General features: G+C 35.4%; 1 protein-coding gene across 3 annotated transcripts; it reads left to right on the forward strand.

Moving 5' to 3' along the window:
- Positions 1 to 1054: 1054 nt before the first annotated feature.
- On the forward strand, positions 1055 to 15937 carry LOC111407614 (nuclear pore complex protein NUP98A). Of its 3 annotated transcripts, none has more exons than XM_023037222.1 (13): positions 1055 to 1218; positions 1321 to 1430; positions 2248 to 2544; positions 6367 to 6909; positions 7061 to 7291; positions 7384 to 8006; positions 9441 to 9528; positions 9631 to 9691; positions 10757 to 10895; positions 11087 to 11206; positions 11299 to 11473; positions 12719 to 12778; positions 14880 to 15937. In XM_023037222.1, the coding sequence occupies exons 2-13, from the start codon at positions 1415 to 1417 to the stop codon at positions 15536 to 15538; spliced, it is 3012 nt and encodes a 1003-aa protein (XP_022892990.1). In that variant the 5' UTR covers positions 1055 to 1218; positions 1321 to 1414; the 3' UTR covers positions 15539 to 15937. The 3 variants fall into 3 exon arrangements, with proteins under 3 accessions (XP_022892990.1, XP_022892989.1, XP_022892991.1); XM_023037221.1 differs by having other exon boundaries at positions 1342 to 1430; XM_023037223.1 differs by having other exon boundaries at positions 1342 to 1430; positions 11090 to 11206.
- Positions 15938 to 17818: the final 1881 nt, after the last annotated feature.

Here is a 17818-nt window from a genome sequence, read left to right on the forward strand (position 1 = left end):
TTCGGGAGGTGATGATGTCACTTGTGGCAAGTGTATTTGATTGATAGGGTGATATGATAGGGGGTAATCATGATATTTTTCTGAGATAACGGAGGGATTGTCCGACTTGGGAATAAGGACTGAACTCACATTTAACTGAGATAGGGTTAGGGAACTGTTTTTATTAGATCGGAGTTCGAATGCGAACAATTTATATTAGGCATTTCAAATAAATAATTTTAAGTACATAATATACATTAAAATTAAACAATTCAAATAAATAATTAAATATTAAACAACAAAATATAAGCAATTAAAATAAATAATTAACTTCAATAATTAAATGAAATAAATAAATATGCTAAATAAAAAATATAAATAAGTAATTAAAAACAAAAATACAAAAATTTCAAAGTCTGGGCCGGCTGCCAGACTGCCCAGATAATGGACCGTCTGGAACCCAGATGGCCCAGTCAATTGGGATTGTGCCATCGCCTGGAGATCGTCGAGAAACTCCATTTCTGACGATCTCTACCATTTTTGGCACTCTCTAACATTAAAACCTTCTCAAAATTACAAATCACAACCATAAACACACAGATTTCTCAACAAATATACATAGAATCCTTTTTTTTTTTTTTGGAAAATCAACATAAAAACATGCTTTTAACTAAATCAAAAGTTTAACTTCTTTAGAGAGAAATGCCCAACTAGGTCGAAGATTTTTTTCCTTTTTTGTCGGTGCTATAGTAACTTTCCTCTTTCCTTGCTCTCTTCTCGAAATGGTAAGGGTAAATTTGCCTGTTTCTTGATTTGCAAGTTTTTAAACATTGTTGTTTTTTTTTTTTTTTTTTTTTGTTTTTTTTTTTAAACATTTTTTTTTTTTTTTTTTTTTTTTTTAATTTATTTGGTCAAAGGCCTCTCGGAAAAAAATGGCTGCCACTAATTCCTCGTAGCTTACAGGGTCTGAAACGATCTGCTAAGAAAGATGGGCCGGCCCGCGTCGGGCCCAAGGTTAGGCATCTAAACGGCCCTTCATATTTATACAAGACCGTTTTGTGCAATTTGCTCACACTTCCTATTGCACTCTAATAATTCTATTTTTCCCTGTTTCCCCATTTCCACATCTCTCCCCGCAGTTGAACCTTGAACACAGCTTTGTTCGTACGCAACTCGGTTCTGGGTTGAAAGTGTTGCTGTTGAATCGACGTCACCCGCGTTACTCTTTTCTCTTCTTAGGTAGTCTACTAATATTGTAATAACCCTAGCTTTCTATTCGATCTTTGCGTGTGTATATTCTTCTATATATGTAAAAACCTACACACACACATCTGAATTCAGAGGAAATTCATTGATTTCCAGGTTTCATCGCATATAGTTTATTCGGTTTGGATTATCGACAAGTCTACTATTGGTTCTATTCTGCTGAAGGAGAATGTTCGGAAGCAACCGTAAGTGTTTGCCGTCTTTCTATTTTCAATATTGGTCACTTTTGCTGTTATATGTTAAAACCTGGTTCTTATCAGACCTTGCTTTATTTCCTCTTTTCTTGATATTTCTTTAATTGCAAGTTTCCTGCTGGTTGACATTGGCTCTTCAGTTTGGAGATTCTAGGTTGATAATGCATTTTGCTATTGATGGTATATTGAAATTGTCTTGTGACAGTTTAATTTAATGTTTTGATGGTTATAATGCATTCTGGAAATTTCTTGTTAATATGGAAGATATTACTTGATTTATATTTCAGTTTTTTAGCGAGGATAAAATACTGAGGAACATATTTCCTTGATTTGGTTCGTTGAAAAAAGATTAGAGAAACGAGTGCCCAAACATACTTGTGGGAGAAAACAATTCATACTTCATCTTCACATGATATCTATAATCAAATTTGAGTTCTTTTGATTGGAAAGAAAATTATAGAATTTTTTCACTAGCTTTCTGTTCTTTTTTCTTTTCTCAATTCAATCCAAGGTTCAAAAAGTTTCCAATTTTTTACTTTGACCTGACTGCGCCCTTATTAACCCTTATGACCATCTTCATTAGTGAATCCATTCGATTGCAACTATTTAGCTAATTGCTAGCTTGACTTTTGGTTGTTAGTTGCTTACGTCCATCTATCATTTTTTTCTCTTCCCATTTCCAATTTGTGTGAATAATTGCACACACATCAACATTGTAAGTTTATTAAATGTGTTTGTAAGTGAATAAATAGTTGTTATCTGTCCATGATCTATTGCATGTCTACTAATTTTATGGTGCATCCAACAGCCTTTGGGCAATCATCTAGCGCATTTGGGTCACAACCAGCTTTTGGGCAAGCCAGTAATGCTAGTAGCAATCCATTTGCTCCTAAACCCTTTGGTAGTACAAGCCCATTTGGTTCACAGACAGGGGGTTCCATTTTTGGTGGTACCTCTACTGGTGTGTTTGGTGCCCAATCCTCTTCTCCTGTAGGTTCAACTTCAGTGTTTGGTGCTTCATCATCCCCTGCTTTTGGAACTTCAATGCCTGCGTTTGGAGCTTCTTCATCTCCCGCTTTTGGTAGCTCAACATCAGCCTTTGGCGGTAACAGTTTTAGCAACTTTTATTTACTTTCCTAGAATTTCTCATTCCTTCATTATGTTGTTAGCCTATGATTTGGAATTAGATTATAACAACTGTGACAACTTGAGTTCCAAAGCTCGAGTGCCACTAAAATCGTAATTGCACTTTCGAAATCTTGAAATTTATTTAAATAAAATCATGAAATTGCAAGAGTGAATACATAACTAAAAAAAAAAAAAAAATTTGACATCAACATAAAAGAAAATACTAGAAGTTCTAGTAGTCATAATATCAAATCAACAATTAGATAAGTTTTTAAATAAATAAAAGCTTGGTGGGTCTCCTTTACTTGCCAATTCGTCAGCCCTCTCATGCTTTAATTGCCACGAATCATCAATTTCTTGAAAGTGGTATAATGAGGGGGTTGAGATAAAATATCAATAAGCACATAAGTACATGCATTGATATTGTACGGAAATTAACGAACTTCATACATACATATCTATTCCAAACATAGGTGATATGAAATTTTAATGCGTAGTGTTACTATACTCCTATCCAAACTTAGAACATACATAAAGGACCTCATAATCAATGTTCCAAAAATCAAACATACGCATATAATCCCATAAAAATACTTATACGCTTATCATATCTTGTGAAAATGATAAGAGATATATTTGAATATATTTGAGACTTCAACTCTTGACGGCTTCCCATGTACTAAAGAATATACTATATTTGTATTTGTATGTATTTCACGGAGAAATGAATGTACTTGAAAATGTAATGTATGACACCTATTTATAAGGCCACAATGTTTTGAAGGTTCTAATTCAATTGAACTTTGAATGTTAAAAGTGATAAAATCTTATCATTATCTCAACCATATTTCGGCTAGTGGGATAAGATAATGAATTTAAAATAACCAAAAAAAATATTATCTATACAATTTTTAAAATGAAATAAAGTAGAGATAAAATTAAAATATTATCTTTATAATTTAATATTTCAATTTTAATTGAAAGAAATAACATTGAAATGTTATCTAAATTATTTTTTAACATTAAATAAAATTTAGATAAAATTAAAGTATTAACTTAATAGGAATTTGATTTTTTCTCAATCATTTAAAATTTAAATGTAGCATAAGAGATAAATTAAAACATTATCTTTATTAATTAATTAGAATTAAATAAGATTTTAATAACTTAGGCTTAAGTTCAAAAAGAAAAATAAAACATAAAGATATGGGCTATTATTTCATATAATGAACTTCCATGTAATGATCGGGCTAAAATATTAATCATGTCTATTTTTAATTTAATTTTATTTTTATAATGGGCCAAACCTAAATAATAAAATTAGGCCATACTTGGAACTCCAAAATTGAATGTGCTATGGCGCAAAACAATATTGCCTCAAAACAAACTCTGTTGTAAATATATCCGCAATATCTTCTCATTCTGTTTGGGGCGAAAATTGATTGTTGAGGAAATGAAGATGGATGGGAAAGAGAGTGGATGATCAACTTTTGACTAGCACACTCTGGGAAGCACCGACATGCTTTCGGTGGCGATATGTAATGGTGTTCGATGCGTGTCGGACATCGGTATGTCTCCAACACGTGTTTGTCAGTGTCGAAGAGAAAATTAAAACAGACGGCTTGAAGAAAACACGGCTGGAACGGCTGGAAGAAAACAGAAAGACGGCTTGAAGAAAACAAAAACATGGCCTAAAGAAGAAAAGGCTGACTTTGAGAAGAAAGGAAGAAAAGAAAAAATGAAGTGAGGAAGAAAAGAAGAAACTGACGGCTCACCTAAACCTAATTTTTTATTCAAATTGTTGGCCCAATTGCCAAAACATTAAGTGCTATGTAAAATATCTTTTTTTATAGCATGTAGTCAAACCTTTTTTTGCAACTTTACCCTTCAACAAAGCAATCAATTTTTTTTATCATTTAATTTACATTTTATCCTCAATTAAAAAAAAAAAAAAAAAACTTAAAAAAAAAGTCAAAAAAATGTTTTAAAAAATAAAAAAAAAAAATTTTTTTAAATTATTAAATAAAAAAAAAAAAAAAAACTTAAAAAAAAAGTCAAAAATATAATTTAAAAAGAAAAAAAAAAAAAAAAAAAAAAAACTTACAAAGAAAGTCGAAAATATGATTTAATAAGTATAAAAAAATAAAAATAGATAAAAAAAATTATTTTAGACTATTAAATTAAAAAAATAAAAATAAAAATATTTTAATCAACATGTCGACGACATATAATGTCGAAACTTTTATACTTATTGAATCATATTCCTTTATCTTCAAATCAGAGGTTGGATCGGGTAATGGGTTAAAAGACTAAATTAATGTCAACTAGAATTTTGAACTAAGATAAGAAGGGTATTGTAGTGAAGTATAATTAAAATAGTTTCTTTCTCATTCCACCAAATCAATGAAGTATATATTTCTTCTTCATAGATATTGTTGCTTCACAATGCATTCAGCCTTGGTTTTCTATTTGGATTTCTTCTCTCGCATCTAGCAGGCCTGACTTGCTATTTTTAACTTGTGCTAGTCTTTTTATTGCACTGGACTTGCGCACTCTCCACTTTCTCATACCTTATGGTGATAGGCAGTGTTAGCTCCCTCTTCTTGGATGAAGCATAAGTTTGATCTGTTGCTTGATATTCAAGTTTTACCACTGTAATGTGTTATCGTTCTTTAGCTATCATTTCCTTTGTGGCAATCTAAATGTATAAAGATCAGTTAATACTTGAAACTAGTAATTTCCTTTGCTGCGATCTGAACATATCAAGATGAGTTAAACTTGAAACTAGTAAGAATGCTTAAGATATTTTCTTGTAGGACTGTGCAAGAAATTGATTAATAGAAACCTGATTAAGATCTTGTGATTATTGCATTTAGATGGTTTCTTTCAGAAGATTAGGTGTTTGTTTCCTATATGTTATACTTCAGTTTCAACTTTGCTACTTCCTGTGGCAATGGCATCAAGGGATGTTTGTCACATCATCAAAAGATGCAGCGGTGAAACATTGAACTTTGTCTTCTTCAAAAGTTTGATTATCCATAGTGGCAATGCTTGCACTTTATCCCCTCTAGATAAAGGTGCACTGGACCGAGTATAGCAAATGCCATGTTTCGACACGACGAAACATATGAAAATCAGAAAATGTTAACATTTTAGGTTTCCCTTCCATTCAAATGCTGGAATTGAACTGTAGTTTTCTGGACACCTAACTGTTGGAACTTGGATGAACTTTAGGTGGATGAGGTTTTCAAAGGATCCTCGACTTGCCGACATCTTGCATTGTGCTTATAATAGTTTAGAGGAAAAATATATATGTAAATCTACTCAACTGCAAGAGTGACATTCAATTAATGAAAACTGAAGCAGAGCCTGAAGTTATACCTGACGACTTCTATTTGTCAATTATGTGCTAAATGCTAAAGTTTTGTGCAACATAGATTTCCATTTGTATGTAGCCGCTTCTGAGTTCTGAGGGCAGCTTCTTTTTGGCATTACGTTATGAATAATTGTTTGTTTAGTTCAGGTAAGTGATTTTCGTTCTTGCAGTTTTCCTTAAACGAAATTGCTGGCTTCCTGTTTAGATATCCTATCATTTTTCTGAAACTTGTTATCATTAAGTAATGCTTGTCTTCTAGGCTCTTTTTAAGCTTCTACCTCGAACGTTGGGATGTTGTCTCCTGAACGTTCCATTTTTCTTTCCTCATTGTTATTTGTTTATTTTTTCAGTTATTTATGTGGACTTACTACTGCCTTGTCATATTCATTATTGTTATAGTGTTATTAACTGTCAAATACACAGGTTCTTCTGTGTTTGGGCAGAAGCCTGCTTTTGGTGGCTTCGGGTCAAGTACTACTCAAACAAGTCCATTTGGAAGCTCATTTCAACAATCACAACCTGCATTTGGAAGCAATCTATTTGGTTCATCTACACCTTTTGGTACACCTAGTCAACCTGCATTTGGTGCCACTAGCACTCCTGCATTTGGTTCATCAAGCACTCCTGCATTTGGTGCAACAAGCGCACCATCTTTTGGTGCTACAAGTACACCTGCTTTCGGTTCCACGACAAGCTCAACATTTGGTAATACAGGCAGTGGATTTGGTGTGTCAAGTTCTCCTGTTTTTGGATCATCTACTCCACCATTTGGTGCTTCTTCTGCTCCAGCATTTGGTGCTTCCAGCTCTCCCGCATTTGGTGCCTCACCCGCTGCTTTTGGTGCGGCTAGTACTCCCAATTTTAGCTTTGGGTCTAGTCCTGCATTTGGCCAATCAACTCCTGCATTTGGCAGTAGTCCATTTGGATCTACGGCATCAGCCTTTGGAGCTCAAAGTGCTTCATTTGGTAAGTTTTTGATGTGTGCATAATGGATAAATATTTTAGAATTTTGTAAATTCCTTGGGCTACATTTTTTTCATCGTTTTTGAGTGATGTCAATTTTGCAATATCTCATACTATATCTTACGGTTGCTGTTTCCACTTATCCATGATGCAGGAGCTCAAGGTACGACCCCAACTTATGGTAGCTCTGGTTTTGGGCAGTCTGCTTTTGGAGCGCAACAACGTGGGGGATCCAGAGTAGCTTCTTACACCCCGACACCTGAGGTAGATGGTGGTAGTAGTACACAGCCGGCTGGTAAGCTTGAATCTATTTCAGCCATGCCTGTCTACAAAGATAAAAGCCACGAAGAACTTAGGTGGGAGGACTACCAGCTGGGAGATAAAGGTTTCTTTTTACGGGAACTTCTGAAAATCTTATAGTCCTAAACAACTTGATAAATCATATCCACTTATATTTTTCTGCTTTATGAATTCCAGGGGGGCCAGCTCCAGCCAGTCAGTCTACAGGTGCAGTTGGCTTTGGTAGTTCAGGCTTTGGATCGTCGTCCACTCCTGCATTTGGTCAGTCATCAGCAAACCCTTTTTCATCCTCAACAGCTTCCAACCCATTTGCCTCAAAAACTCCAGCTTTCGGTGGCTCTGGCTTTGGAGCTTCATCTACTCCTTCATTTAGTTCTTCACCTTTTGGAGCGTCAACTACATCTAACCTTTTTGGTTCGTCATCATCCATTTTTGGCTCCACGACTCCAGCATTTGGAGCCAGTTCCTCGCCCTCTCTGTTTGGCTCCTCGAGCTCATCAGCTTTTGGGTCTTCAACATCCATCTTTGCCTCTTCATCAGCTCAGGGAACTACCGCATCATTTGGCTCTGGCTTAAATTTTGGCAACACTCAGTCCACGCCATTCCAATCTCCTGCACCTTCACTTGGACAGTCTAGTTCTGTTTTTGGACAGGCAACTTCAGCCTTTGGGCAAACTACCCCAGCTTTTGGTCAATCAAATTTATTTAGCACACCTTCTACTGGCTTTGGTGGGAATCTATTCTCAAGCACTCCATCACTGCTAAACACCAGCAACCCTGTGGGATTTGGGCAAACAACTGTGAGTTAATCATGAATTGAATTGCTTTTTACTGCTGCTAGTCAATTTCATTTTTCCTGCTGTTGTTTTTTTCAAAGAAACTAATATAAAATTGGAACAAGTGAGGGATGAGTGACCACAAGCTCCGCTTAAGCGCTTGACATGTAGTTGGCTTAAATCATGAATAAGAGTAAGCCTCCGTTTGAGCCCCATTATTTCTCATTACATTAAATTAAATTTTTCTCTCTCCTACTTTTAACCACACAATTTTCAATAAAATAATATTACACGTAAATCAAAAAAATTTTAACCACTCATTTTCCAAGAAAAATACTATTCATCTCATTACAATGCCAAATAATGGGGCTCAAACACACTCTAAGACAAGAATTTATAATGTTAAATAACTATGACAAATTTTCATTTGGTTATTCAAGTAGTTGGGACGAGCTTTACGGTAAATATTTAAAGTTTGAAACAGTGGAACCAGGCTAGTTAAAAAATGCCATGATGCTTGTGTGCATATGGAAATTGTTTGTCTCTATAATATGACCCATCTCATTGTCTACAATAACTGTTCATTCTATTTCAAACTAGGTATCCTTAGGATGTTGATTATCTTTATCAAGAGAGCAATCGTAGCAGTATCTGTTAAAATCTGTGGGCCAAATCTATGTAATAGTGTTTTGCTAGAAGTGTAACGAGTACCTGATGTCATTGATGTGCTTGTTCATAAATGTGGTTGGATACCTAAGAAGGTTCTTTTCAACTAACCTGCCCTGTTCTTTTTTTTTTTGGGAAACCATATTACCTTCATGAAATTAAGATTGATATTGTATGAAGGAAAAAAAGAAAAAAGAAAAAAGAAGTACATGGAATCAGCTTGCGTACCGGTACATTTACTACAATTGACTTTAAATGTGCACTCCAATACTATAGAGGTTGCAGACAAAAGGTAAAATGTTAATCCTTGGTGGGCGAGCTGATAATTGACCTGCCTTTTAAGACCAGACTAATATGTCCTGATAATCAGGAAATATGTGATCATAGGCAGACAGATGCATGAGGTTTCTTAAAGCCATTTTATCATTATGCTTTGTGTATGTGCTGATACAATCAAGGTTTGGGAGGTTACAGTCTTGTTTGGTCGAGTATGGATAAGTTCAGGATACTCAGTCTCATCATTTATGGGTGTACTAGGAACTTAAGACTTTAGCCAATTGTTTTTTCATCTCCAATGTAATAGGATGGACAATTTAGCAGAATTGATGATCAACTTTGTTGGAAACTTGGATATGTTGTAATTTTGGCTTAAAGGACTTTGTATAGCTTAATGTTCAGTAGTCTTGTCTGCAACAGACTGTTGATTTTTCTTGTGATTGTTATTATTATAGTTGTTTTTGTTTTGTTGTTACACCGCTGATAATTTTTTCTATTCTACCTTTTTCTCTGAAGCAATCCCTTTCCACGCCTTTTCAACCTTCACAGCCAACTCAAAGTTCCGGTGGTTTTGGCTTTAGCAACTTTGGACAACCACAAACAGGTAGGCTAAGTCTTTGATCTTTCTCGACCATAACTTTTATTATCTATTTTGGATCTTATTAATATGGTTATCATTTTAACTATCACTGTTTTGTGTTTACAGCTAGTGCAAGTGTCTTTGGCGGCACACCCAGCATATTTGGCCAGGGAACATTTGGACCGTCGTATGTTTCAATAGCTCTTCGTTTGTGTCTGTTCTGGATTTATTTGCTTGTTTACTTCGTGTGAATAAGAACATTTTTATATTCACATATTATATTCTCCACTTGGATATCTATTGTTAGATCTTCTGGTTAATAAGCCTTATAGATTAGAATGTGAATTATCAAATATTTCAATGTACTTAATGTTTTCAATATAATAAATACATCAAAATGTTTAATCATGTATTAAGTAAATTAGAGAAGATCGTGTAATAGCATAAGAATTCACATTGAATTGGTTGCAAGAACTCTTTTTATTAAATTATACAATTACCTGAAACAAAATGATTATGCATTGTTTTAACAGATAATTGATCCTTCTACATGTGAAAACATTTCCACTGCCTGAACAAATTTCATTGGTAATGTAAACTAAGCAGCCTTGTTTCTTAGCCTTTCCTTTTTCAATGTAAATTAAGCACCATCATTCTTATCCTTTCCTTTTTTCCTGACAGTTAACATCATATGGTTACGATTAGCCAGATAAAGGAACCTATACATTTAGTATGCCTTTCAAGATTTAGGTGTCCCACAGTGTGTATAAAATTGTATACTTCTTTGCTTAAAAAAATAATATATGTTTTGTTGTAATATGCATAGTGAATTTATAATGCATGATATATAATTTTACATTGTTTCTTAGAGCGCAGCTGGTATTGACCCCAGATTTAAGAACATGAAAATTTTTTGTTATATCTTGCAAATAGTTAGTTAAATTTGGCTTGTTGGATTCTTTATCACTCAGATGCAGCTCACATGTCCCATCTGATTGGTATTTTTTCTGCAACTATAGTTCATAGACTTGAGAGATAATCCATAACATTTCGAAAAAATGGACTTAAAACTTGGGCTATTTCAAATTGATGTTTTTAATTTACTGTGTAACACTTGCAAATGCAAATTTTCCAAATAAACCCATGGATAATAAAGTTTGCACTTCTCATTAGTGATATGTTATCATGCACCGGTTTCTTCTTGCATGCTTTAGGTATGGTATAAGTTTAGATTTATTAAATTTTGTTGCAGGTCTGGCATTCAAAGCTCTGTGGTTGCTCAATCTGCTCCTTCTACAAATCCTTTTGGAACCCTGCCAGCGATGCCCCAGATATCAATTGGCCGCACAGGCACTTCTCCTTCCATTCAGTATGGAATTTCCAGTTTACCAGTAAGTACGAATATCTTGACTAACTCCAAAAGAAAATTATGCAGGGTGTTTTTGATCCATGTATCGAATAAATCAATTGATTATTGATCTAGAACCTTCTTAAGAATTTACTCGTGCCTTCTGGTTGTTAAAATATTACTGGTGAAAGGAATATTTCCTTCTGTCTCAGTAACTAACACTTATTTTTTAAGCAGGTTGTTGACAAACCAGTGCCTATCAGAATATCATCTTTGCTGACGTCTCGGCACCTTTCTCAGAGGCGTACTAGATTGCCTGCAAGGAAATATCACCCTAAAGATGCTGGTCCAAAGGTGGGGATCCTTTTTTTTCCCAATTAAATTCTTGACTTCAGGATATCTTATTACAAATTCACGTTTCTCTTCATATTTTTTTATTTGTTCAGGTGCCATTTTTTAGTGATGATGAAGAGGCACCCAGCACGCCAAAGGCAGATGCTCTTTATATTCCTCGGGAGAACCCAAGAGCTTTAGTAATTCGTCCATTAGAACAGTGGCCCTCTAGAGCGAGCACAGAGAGAACAACCCCATCAAAGCCCAAGTCTACCGTACATGAGAATGGTAAATGGTTATAGAATTCTATATCTGATGAAGTGATGTGCTAGATTTTGTGCTCCTTGATACTTTGGAAGGATTAGGAATATTATTACAATAATCACGGATGGTACTTATTAAGATTAGTCCACTTAGAAGTTGTTGGACACCTTCAAGAGATTGTGATTGGCTCGTTTTAGCTGGTTATGATTCATTCTCATTTATCTTTTATTGAGATTACTTTTTTGGTACAAAGGCTGAAACTTCTTTTATTTAATTATTCCCTGAGAGGAAGGCTTTGGTGATGATGTGCTTCTTAAAGCTCTTTTCTTGATGTATCCCTGACATTTACCTGTTTCTCCCAATTAAATGAATCATAGACAATTGAGGCAAATTGCTATCCTACGGAAGTTGGGTGTGAAACTTGTAGTTCATCTTTGGTCTTATTGGGGAACAAGCTCAACCGAACGATAATGCATAGAAAAAAAAAATTTACACCACATGATGCCCACATTAATGAGGTAGTTCGCGTTGTCGATGGTGGTGCTTGGGATTCAAGAGGAAACTACTCCCCCCTGTCTATAGCCTTATCGCTACAGTAATTAGTTCAAACCAAACCATGACTGACACCTACATAGTGCTAGAAATCCTACCGGTATTCAAGGTACCGTCATTCTTCGAAAGTTACAAGAATATAGGTTGTGCTTGGGTTCATCTCTAATAATATTATATTCCAGGATCCTTTATTCCTTTTTCTGTTCCCCATCCTAGCATATTTTCAACCTTAAATTATTCAAACTATTGATAAATTTTGAAATAATATGATAATCATTGTGGCTGCCAAAATATTAAATCTGCATTTTAGGATATATAAAAGTACACTCCAAATTGTAAATGCAACAGTGGGACAAAATATTTCCGAGATGCATAAAGATCAATTGATACAATATAAATAATAACCCTGTGAGGAGGAAGGGTGTTTTTACTCGTGATGATAATATGGGATAGAAGTTTCCAAATTTTGTGGTAAATTAGCAAGGATAAAACAACCAGAATGAGGAAGGCTGGGGTGCATGTTTGCTTGGACTTGGATATATTTTAGTATAAATTGTCTATTTTCTCACTTTTTCACTTGTCTTTGATTCATTTAGGAATATATATTACGTTTCCTTTGTATACTTTGTGGTGGTAGGAGGAAGATGTTGTAATGATAAGTTTATGCTTTGCTACTTGTGCCCTGTTGCTTAACTTGTATTTGCAATTGCTAACCAGGTAAAATTCCTGAAGATGTTCCGATTATCATAAATGGCTACAGAACTGAGAATAAAGATGGTGAGTGCTTCTTTAGTATAAATCCTATTATCTTGTCGTATTATGTCATTTTCTATATGATGTTATATTTCTCACGAGCTTTCTATTATTTCTCTTTGTGGTATGATTCTTTTTTGTTCCCAGTTTTCCAGTATTTATCTTCTACTGAAAAATCCAAAAATGTTGAAAGATATATGAGAATTATTCGGAAGGTTATTGCCCATGCTAGGGTGGCTTTGATCCCAGAAACTGGATATGTATGATATAATTGCACATTGGGAAAGATGGATGTGCAGTTAGGGTGGTTTTGTTCTACACCTAGAAATTAGGATGCCATGTGGCGAAAAATGGTAGTTGTAAAGTTAAGTCCATATTTGTTTCAGTCCTATGTCACAATGCGGGAGAATGACTGTCAAAAATTATAATTTCTTTGGACAGGAGCTAGGAACAGTTACCATTCTATATTATACTCTGCTAAAAATCTTCAGATGTTATGGAAAGCTGAATATGATCTTGTGCATCTTAGCGAGTTTGTATGGGATTGTTTAGCGGTAAATGAAGTGCCCCGTTATGCACTTCTATATTCGTTGATGATTATTGGCTCTACATGAAGGGGAAATAACTAGGAATATGTATACAATACCTAATCCAAATGAGCATTAGGTTACTGACAATTTTCTTCATCTACCCTTTTGTTCCATTTTCTCTTTGTTTTTTTTTTTTCTTTTTTTCTTTTTGGGTTATATACTTAATCATCTCTCCCTCTCTCTCGCTTTCTCTCTCTGAACTATGTAATCACATTGATACCATTATTTTCTCCTTTAAACTCTGTCATGTCAACCATCTTAGCAATTGTTTGTGTTCCATTTTATCCAAAATGCATTTTTCTCTCGCCTCTTTTTAGCTATACGTCCTCCAATAAAATAATATTATACATAAACTCAAAACTTTTTCCTTCCTTTTTAACCACATATTTTTAAAAAAATCTCTATTTCAAAATACATTCCACCCCCCCCCCCCCCCCCCCCCCAAAAAAAACACCAAAACACCTTTTAATGGAGCCCAAACAAAGGCTTTTTGCCGTTAGGAATGTCAAAAACCCCCACTCAAATCGACTCCAGTGGGTCCTACCGCCTAACCGAGTAAACGGGGCGGGGGTCATTGGCTCGAAGCGGGTATAGGAAACATAGTCCCCGTTCCCTTACCCTAGTTAAAGTCAATTTCAAACTTTTATCAAACAAAAATAAAAAATTTATTACCTATTAAAAAATAAAATAAAATTTATTGTCCTTTTTAAAGGAACATGAGTTGTTCTTAACAAATTGGAAAAGAAAATTAATACTATTAAGCCCTTGTTTTAGCACCATTTTTACCAAAATTCATTTCTAATCACATTCTTTAATAAAAAATATTACACGCAAACCCAAAACTTTTCCTTAATATTTAATCACACATTCTCCATCAATCATTATTTAAAACTAACTAAAGACGTAAAAAAATAAAAGCAAAAAAAATTAAACGGGGCGATAAATGGGGCAAGGGACCTGCCCACCTTCATCCCGATCTCATCTCGTCCCGCTTTAACTTGGTATGTGGACGGGGCAAGGAGACAAAAATACTCGACGAGATGGGGATGGGAATGGTCGATCCGTCCCATACCTGCCCTATTGCCATCCCTTACTGTCGTCAATGACCATCATGAAACTGTTCTAATTTTTTAGAACATGAAGTTATTATGGATAGTGGAGTTTGGAGTGGCATCCTTCTCTCAAAAAGTGGAGTGCTGGAGAGCTAACCCTGGTTGATTTACGTGACTTACAATCCACCGAGTTTGCAATTTTTTAGCTTATTGAAATACTGATGCTGAACAGTGTGGATGAAGGTTCCATCCACTCTACCATATTTTAATGCAGTAGTGGACCTCTTCTGTCTGTCGAGAACTAGGAAAAAAATCATTATTTTTCTCTGAGAAGACGATTGTTGGTTTGAATGGTGAATTGTGTGGGATAATGGACTTTCCTCGTAAGTATGATAGTGGTTGCGTTCAATACTAAATTTTCCATAGCAAGAGATATAAAACCTGCATATTTCTGATCTTGATGCACTTGTGCTTTCCTTGCAGAAGACGGGATCCCGAATGGTCTTGCTGAGGAACAAGATCACTCTGTCGATTTGAATAAGAATGCTAATGGGTTCCATGATGGTGTTTCTAAGGTAGGAGATTCTTACATCACTCTTACTGGCCACCGAGCTGGTGAAGCAGCAATTGTTTATGAGCATGGTGCTGACATAGAGGCACTGATGCCAAAGCTCCGGCACTCTGACTACTACACGGAGCCACGAATTCAGGAGCTGGCTGCAAAGGAAAGAGCCGAGCCAGGGTTTTGTCGCCATGTGAAGGACTTTGTGGTTGGGAGACACGGTTTTGGTAGCATCAAGTTCTTCGGGGAGACAGATGTGCGAGGGCTTGATCTTGAGTCTCTTGTTCAATTCAATAATCGAGAGGTTATTGTGTATATGGATGAAACCAAGAAACCTCCAATTGGACAAGGTCTTAACAAACCTGCTGAGGTAACACTCCTCAATATAAAATGCTTTGATAAAAAGACTGGACAGCAATACACATCAGGACCCAGGATTGAGAAGTACAAAGAGATGCTTAGAAGAAAGGCCGAGGATCAAGGTGCAGAGTTTGTGTCCTATGATCCAGTCAAAGGGGAATGGAAGTTCAGGGTCAATCATTTCAGCGAGTACAAGCTTGGAGATGACGAAGAAGAATGATCTCTTTGCAACTCTGACAAATCCATATGAATGTCAAATTTCTATTTTGCAGTTATTCCGCTTTTCTAGGGTTTCCAGCAGTTACAGAAGTTACCAGTGTATTGTGGAATCGTGGAAGCCTGGTTGTGTGATATTTGTGAATTTCGCCTTTTCCCAATTGTGATATGCCTATTTTTCCTCCTTGCTTTGCTTATATATAGGCAACCTAATGTAGCTGGGTACTTAAAAGTGAATTGTCAAACTTCTTGAGGTCGTCATGGGGAGAGTTGTATTCTATGCCTTACTCTATTTTGCAGCTTTTCCTTTTTAACTCTGTTATTATTGTTATTGTTAGACGGATTGACGTTTGCATAAATAAACTGTTGTTAATGTATTTGGGAGGAGATTTTTTTTTTTCTTGATTGTGTGTTCCTTTGATAGAAAATGTTTTTCTGCTTGTATTATCTTGGACTCCTCCCTATATTTATTTATTTATTTATTTATTTTTGCTCATTCAGCTCGTCAATTGCTGTGTTTGACTTGGTCCACTACACGAGTCAGCTTGTGCTTGCGTATGGGGTAGGCAAAGTCTGAGTTGGCTAGTTTTTAAAGATCTCTTGAATTGCATCACACTTGTCCCTTGGCACGACGGGAGGAGCCAAGCCAGCTCGTGGTTCGTCAAATTATTTTACACGTTTTACTGAAAATTCCCACTCATCAATTACGAACATATTTGTAAGTTGACGAGTGGATCTCATGAGCTTTTTGGCTCGCATTCATGACTCGTCTTGGACTGTAGCCACTTGTCCCATTTAACGCTTATCCGTATGTCGTGTGTTTCATGTTTTTAATAATGTGCCACTACCACTCGACTGATATTTAAAAAATTCAATGACATTTTGGAAAATGAAAATCGATACTTTCAATCGGGCATGTAGGAATTCGCTGTAATGACTTCAGAATATTACATGCTCACATTCAACGAGTTATATTGTGGTGAATATTCTAAAATCCCGCAGTCTCGGTAAATCAAGAGATTTCAGTGAGATTTGCCCCAGGTAAAATGTAGTCTAATGACTTCCTGGATATTAACAATGCTACGAAATATTTATTTTATCTGAAAGAAGAGGCAGTCCCACAAACTATTAGCATAGCAGACCTGATGGCAAGTAAATTGTACTCCCGACAAGCGAATTTCATCGTCTTTGATTCGAAAAGGCAATGGAGTCTTGGCAGAGATTGAAAGTTCAAGCAAATACATTGTTTAAATGATAAATGCTTCCCAAAGTTCCAATATAAAAGAAAAGCACGTAAACGGTATTTAATGCAAGTTTTCCTAGAATTCATTAAATTCTCACCAAACATTCTTGGACTTGTGTCTTCCATTTCTGAAGTCAACAAATTATTTTGTTTATTCTCACTTTTCTGTTGAAGGCTGTTCAGTCTTCAGCTTCAGTTCCATGGTTTCCATGGAGCTGTTTAACTGTTTGGTTTGGGGTTCTTCAGGTAGTGTAGACAGCAGAAGTTTCTTGCTAAAGCCTATGTTCTGACAGAATAACTTCAGCATATTTCTGCCCCTCATCCATTGAAGCATTATCTTCATAATCATGAGTGTTTTACTGCTTAATCCACTAATTCCAGCATCCTGTATTATTTGTACGTTTATGTTACGACCAACTAGCCTGAAGTAGATATTTAGCAATTTGAATAATTCCACAAGCAAAAAGCAGGATTCGAACAAACCAGTGTACTATCTTCAAAATATTTGATCATTCAACTATAACATCAGCTGCACTGGTGCTTCCAAAGCTTAAGCTAGTGAGGTAGAGCCTTGCTACAATACTTTAGCAGAATGTTAACAACTACCTAATCCAATGGTTAAACACCAAGTATTCCGTCCTCTCAGGCAATACGTGTTTTCTTTGTGTGGTGGTAAAGAAGAAGAAATATACAAACACTCTAATCGCATACGTATGCCCTTCAGCATCATCGCCTTCAATTTTGGAACCACAGTTATAAGAGGTTTCAACATAATTTTCTTTCATAAATTTCATTCTATGAATATATCTGATACGCAAAATTCTGTCAACTATTGACTTCTATCTCATTATATTTTTTTCAAGTCAATAATCAATAACCTACTCAAAATTTTCGTATCTTTAACTATCATTATAACCACAAGTGTCTCACACCCATATTCATATTTCATTGTAACGGAAAATTTAAGAGGAATGGTAAGGTGGGCTGATAAGATGCAGATAGCCTAGGAAGATGGTACTGCACTACATTATTTGGGCACAA

Source organism: Olea europaea, chromosome 13 (genome assembly GCF_002742605.1).
Source record: "Olea europaea var. sylvestris chromosome 13, O_europaea_v1, whole genome shotgun sequence".
Taxonomy (NCBI): Eukaryota; Viridiplantae; Streptophyta; class Magnoliopsida; order Lamiales; family Oleaceae; genus Olea; species Olea europaea.

Bases quoted from the DNA above. Each gene is read 5' to 3' on its own strand.
- LOC111407614 (XM_023037222.1), top strand. The intron at 8,007-9,440 runs GTGAGTTAATCA...TTTTCTCTGAAG, and splicing joins TGGGATTTGGGCAAACAACT to CAATCCCTTTCCACGCCTTT. The intron at 9,692-10,756 runs GTATGTTTCAAT...ATTTTGTTGCAG, and splicing joins CAGGGAACATTTGGACCGTC to GTCTGGCATTCAAAGCTCTG.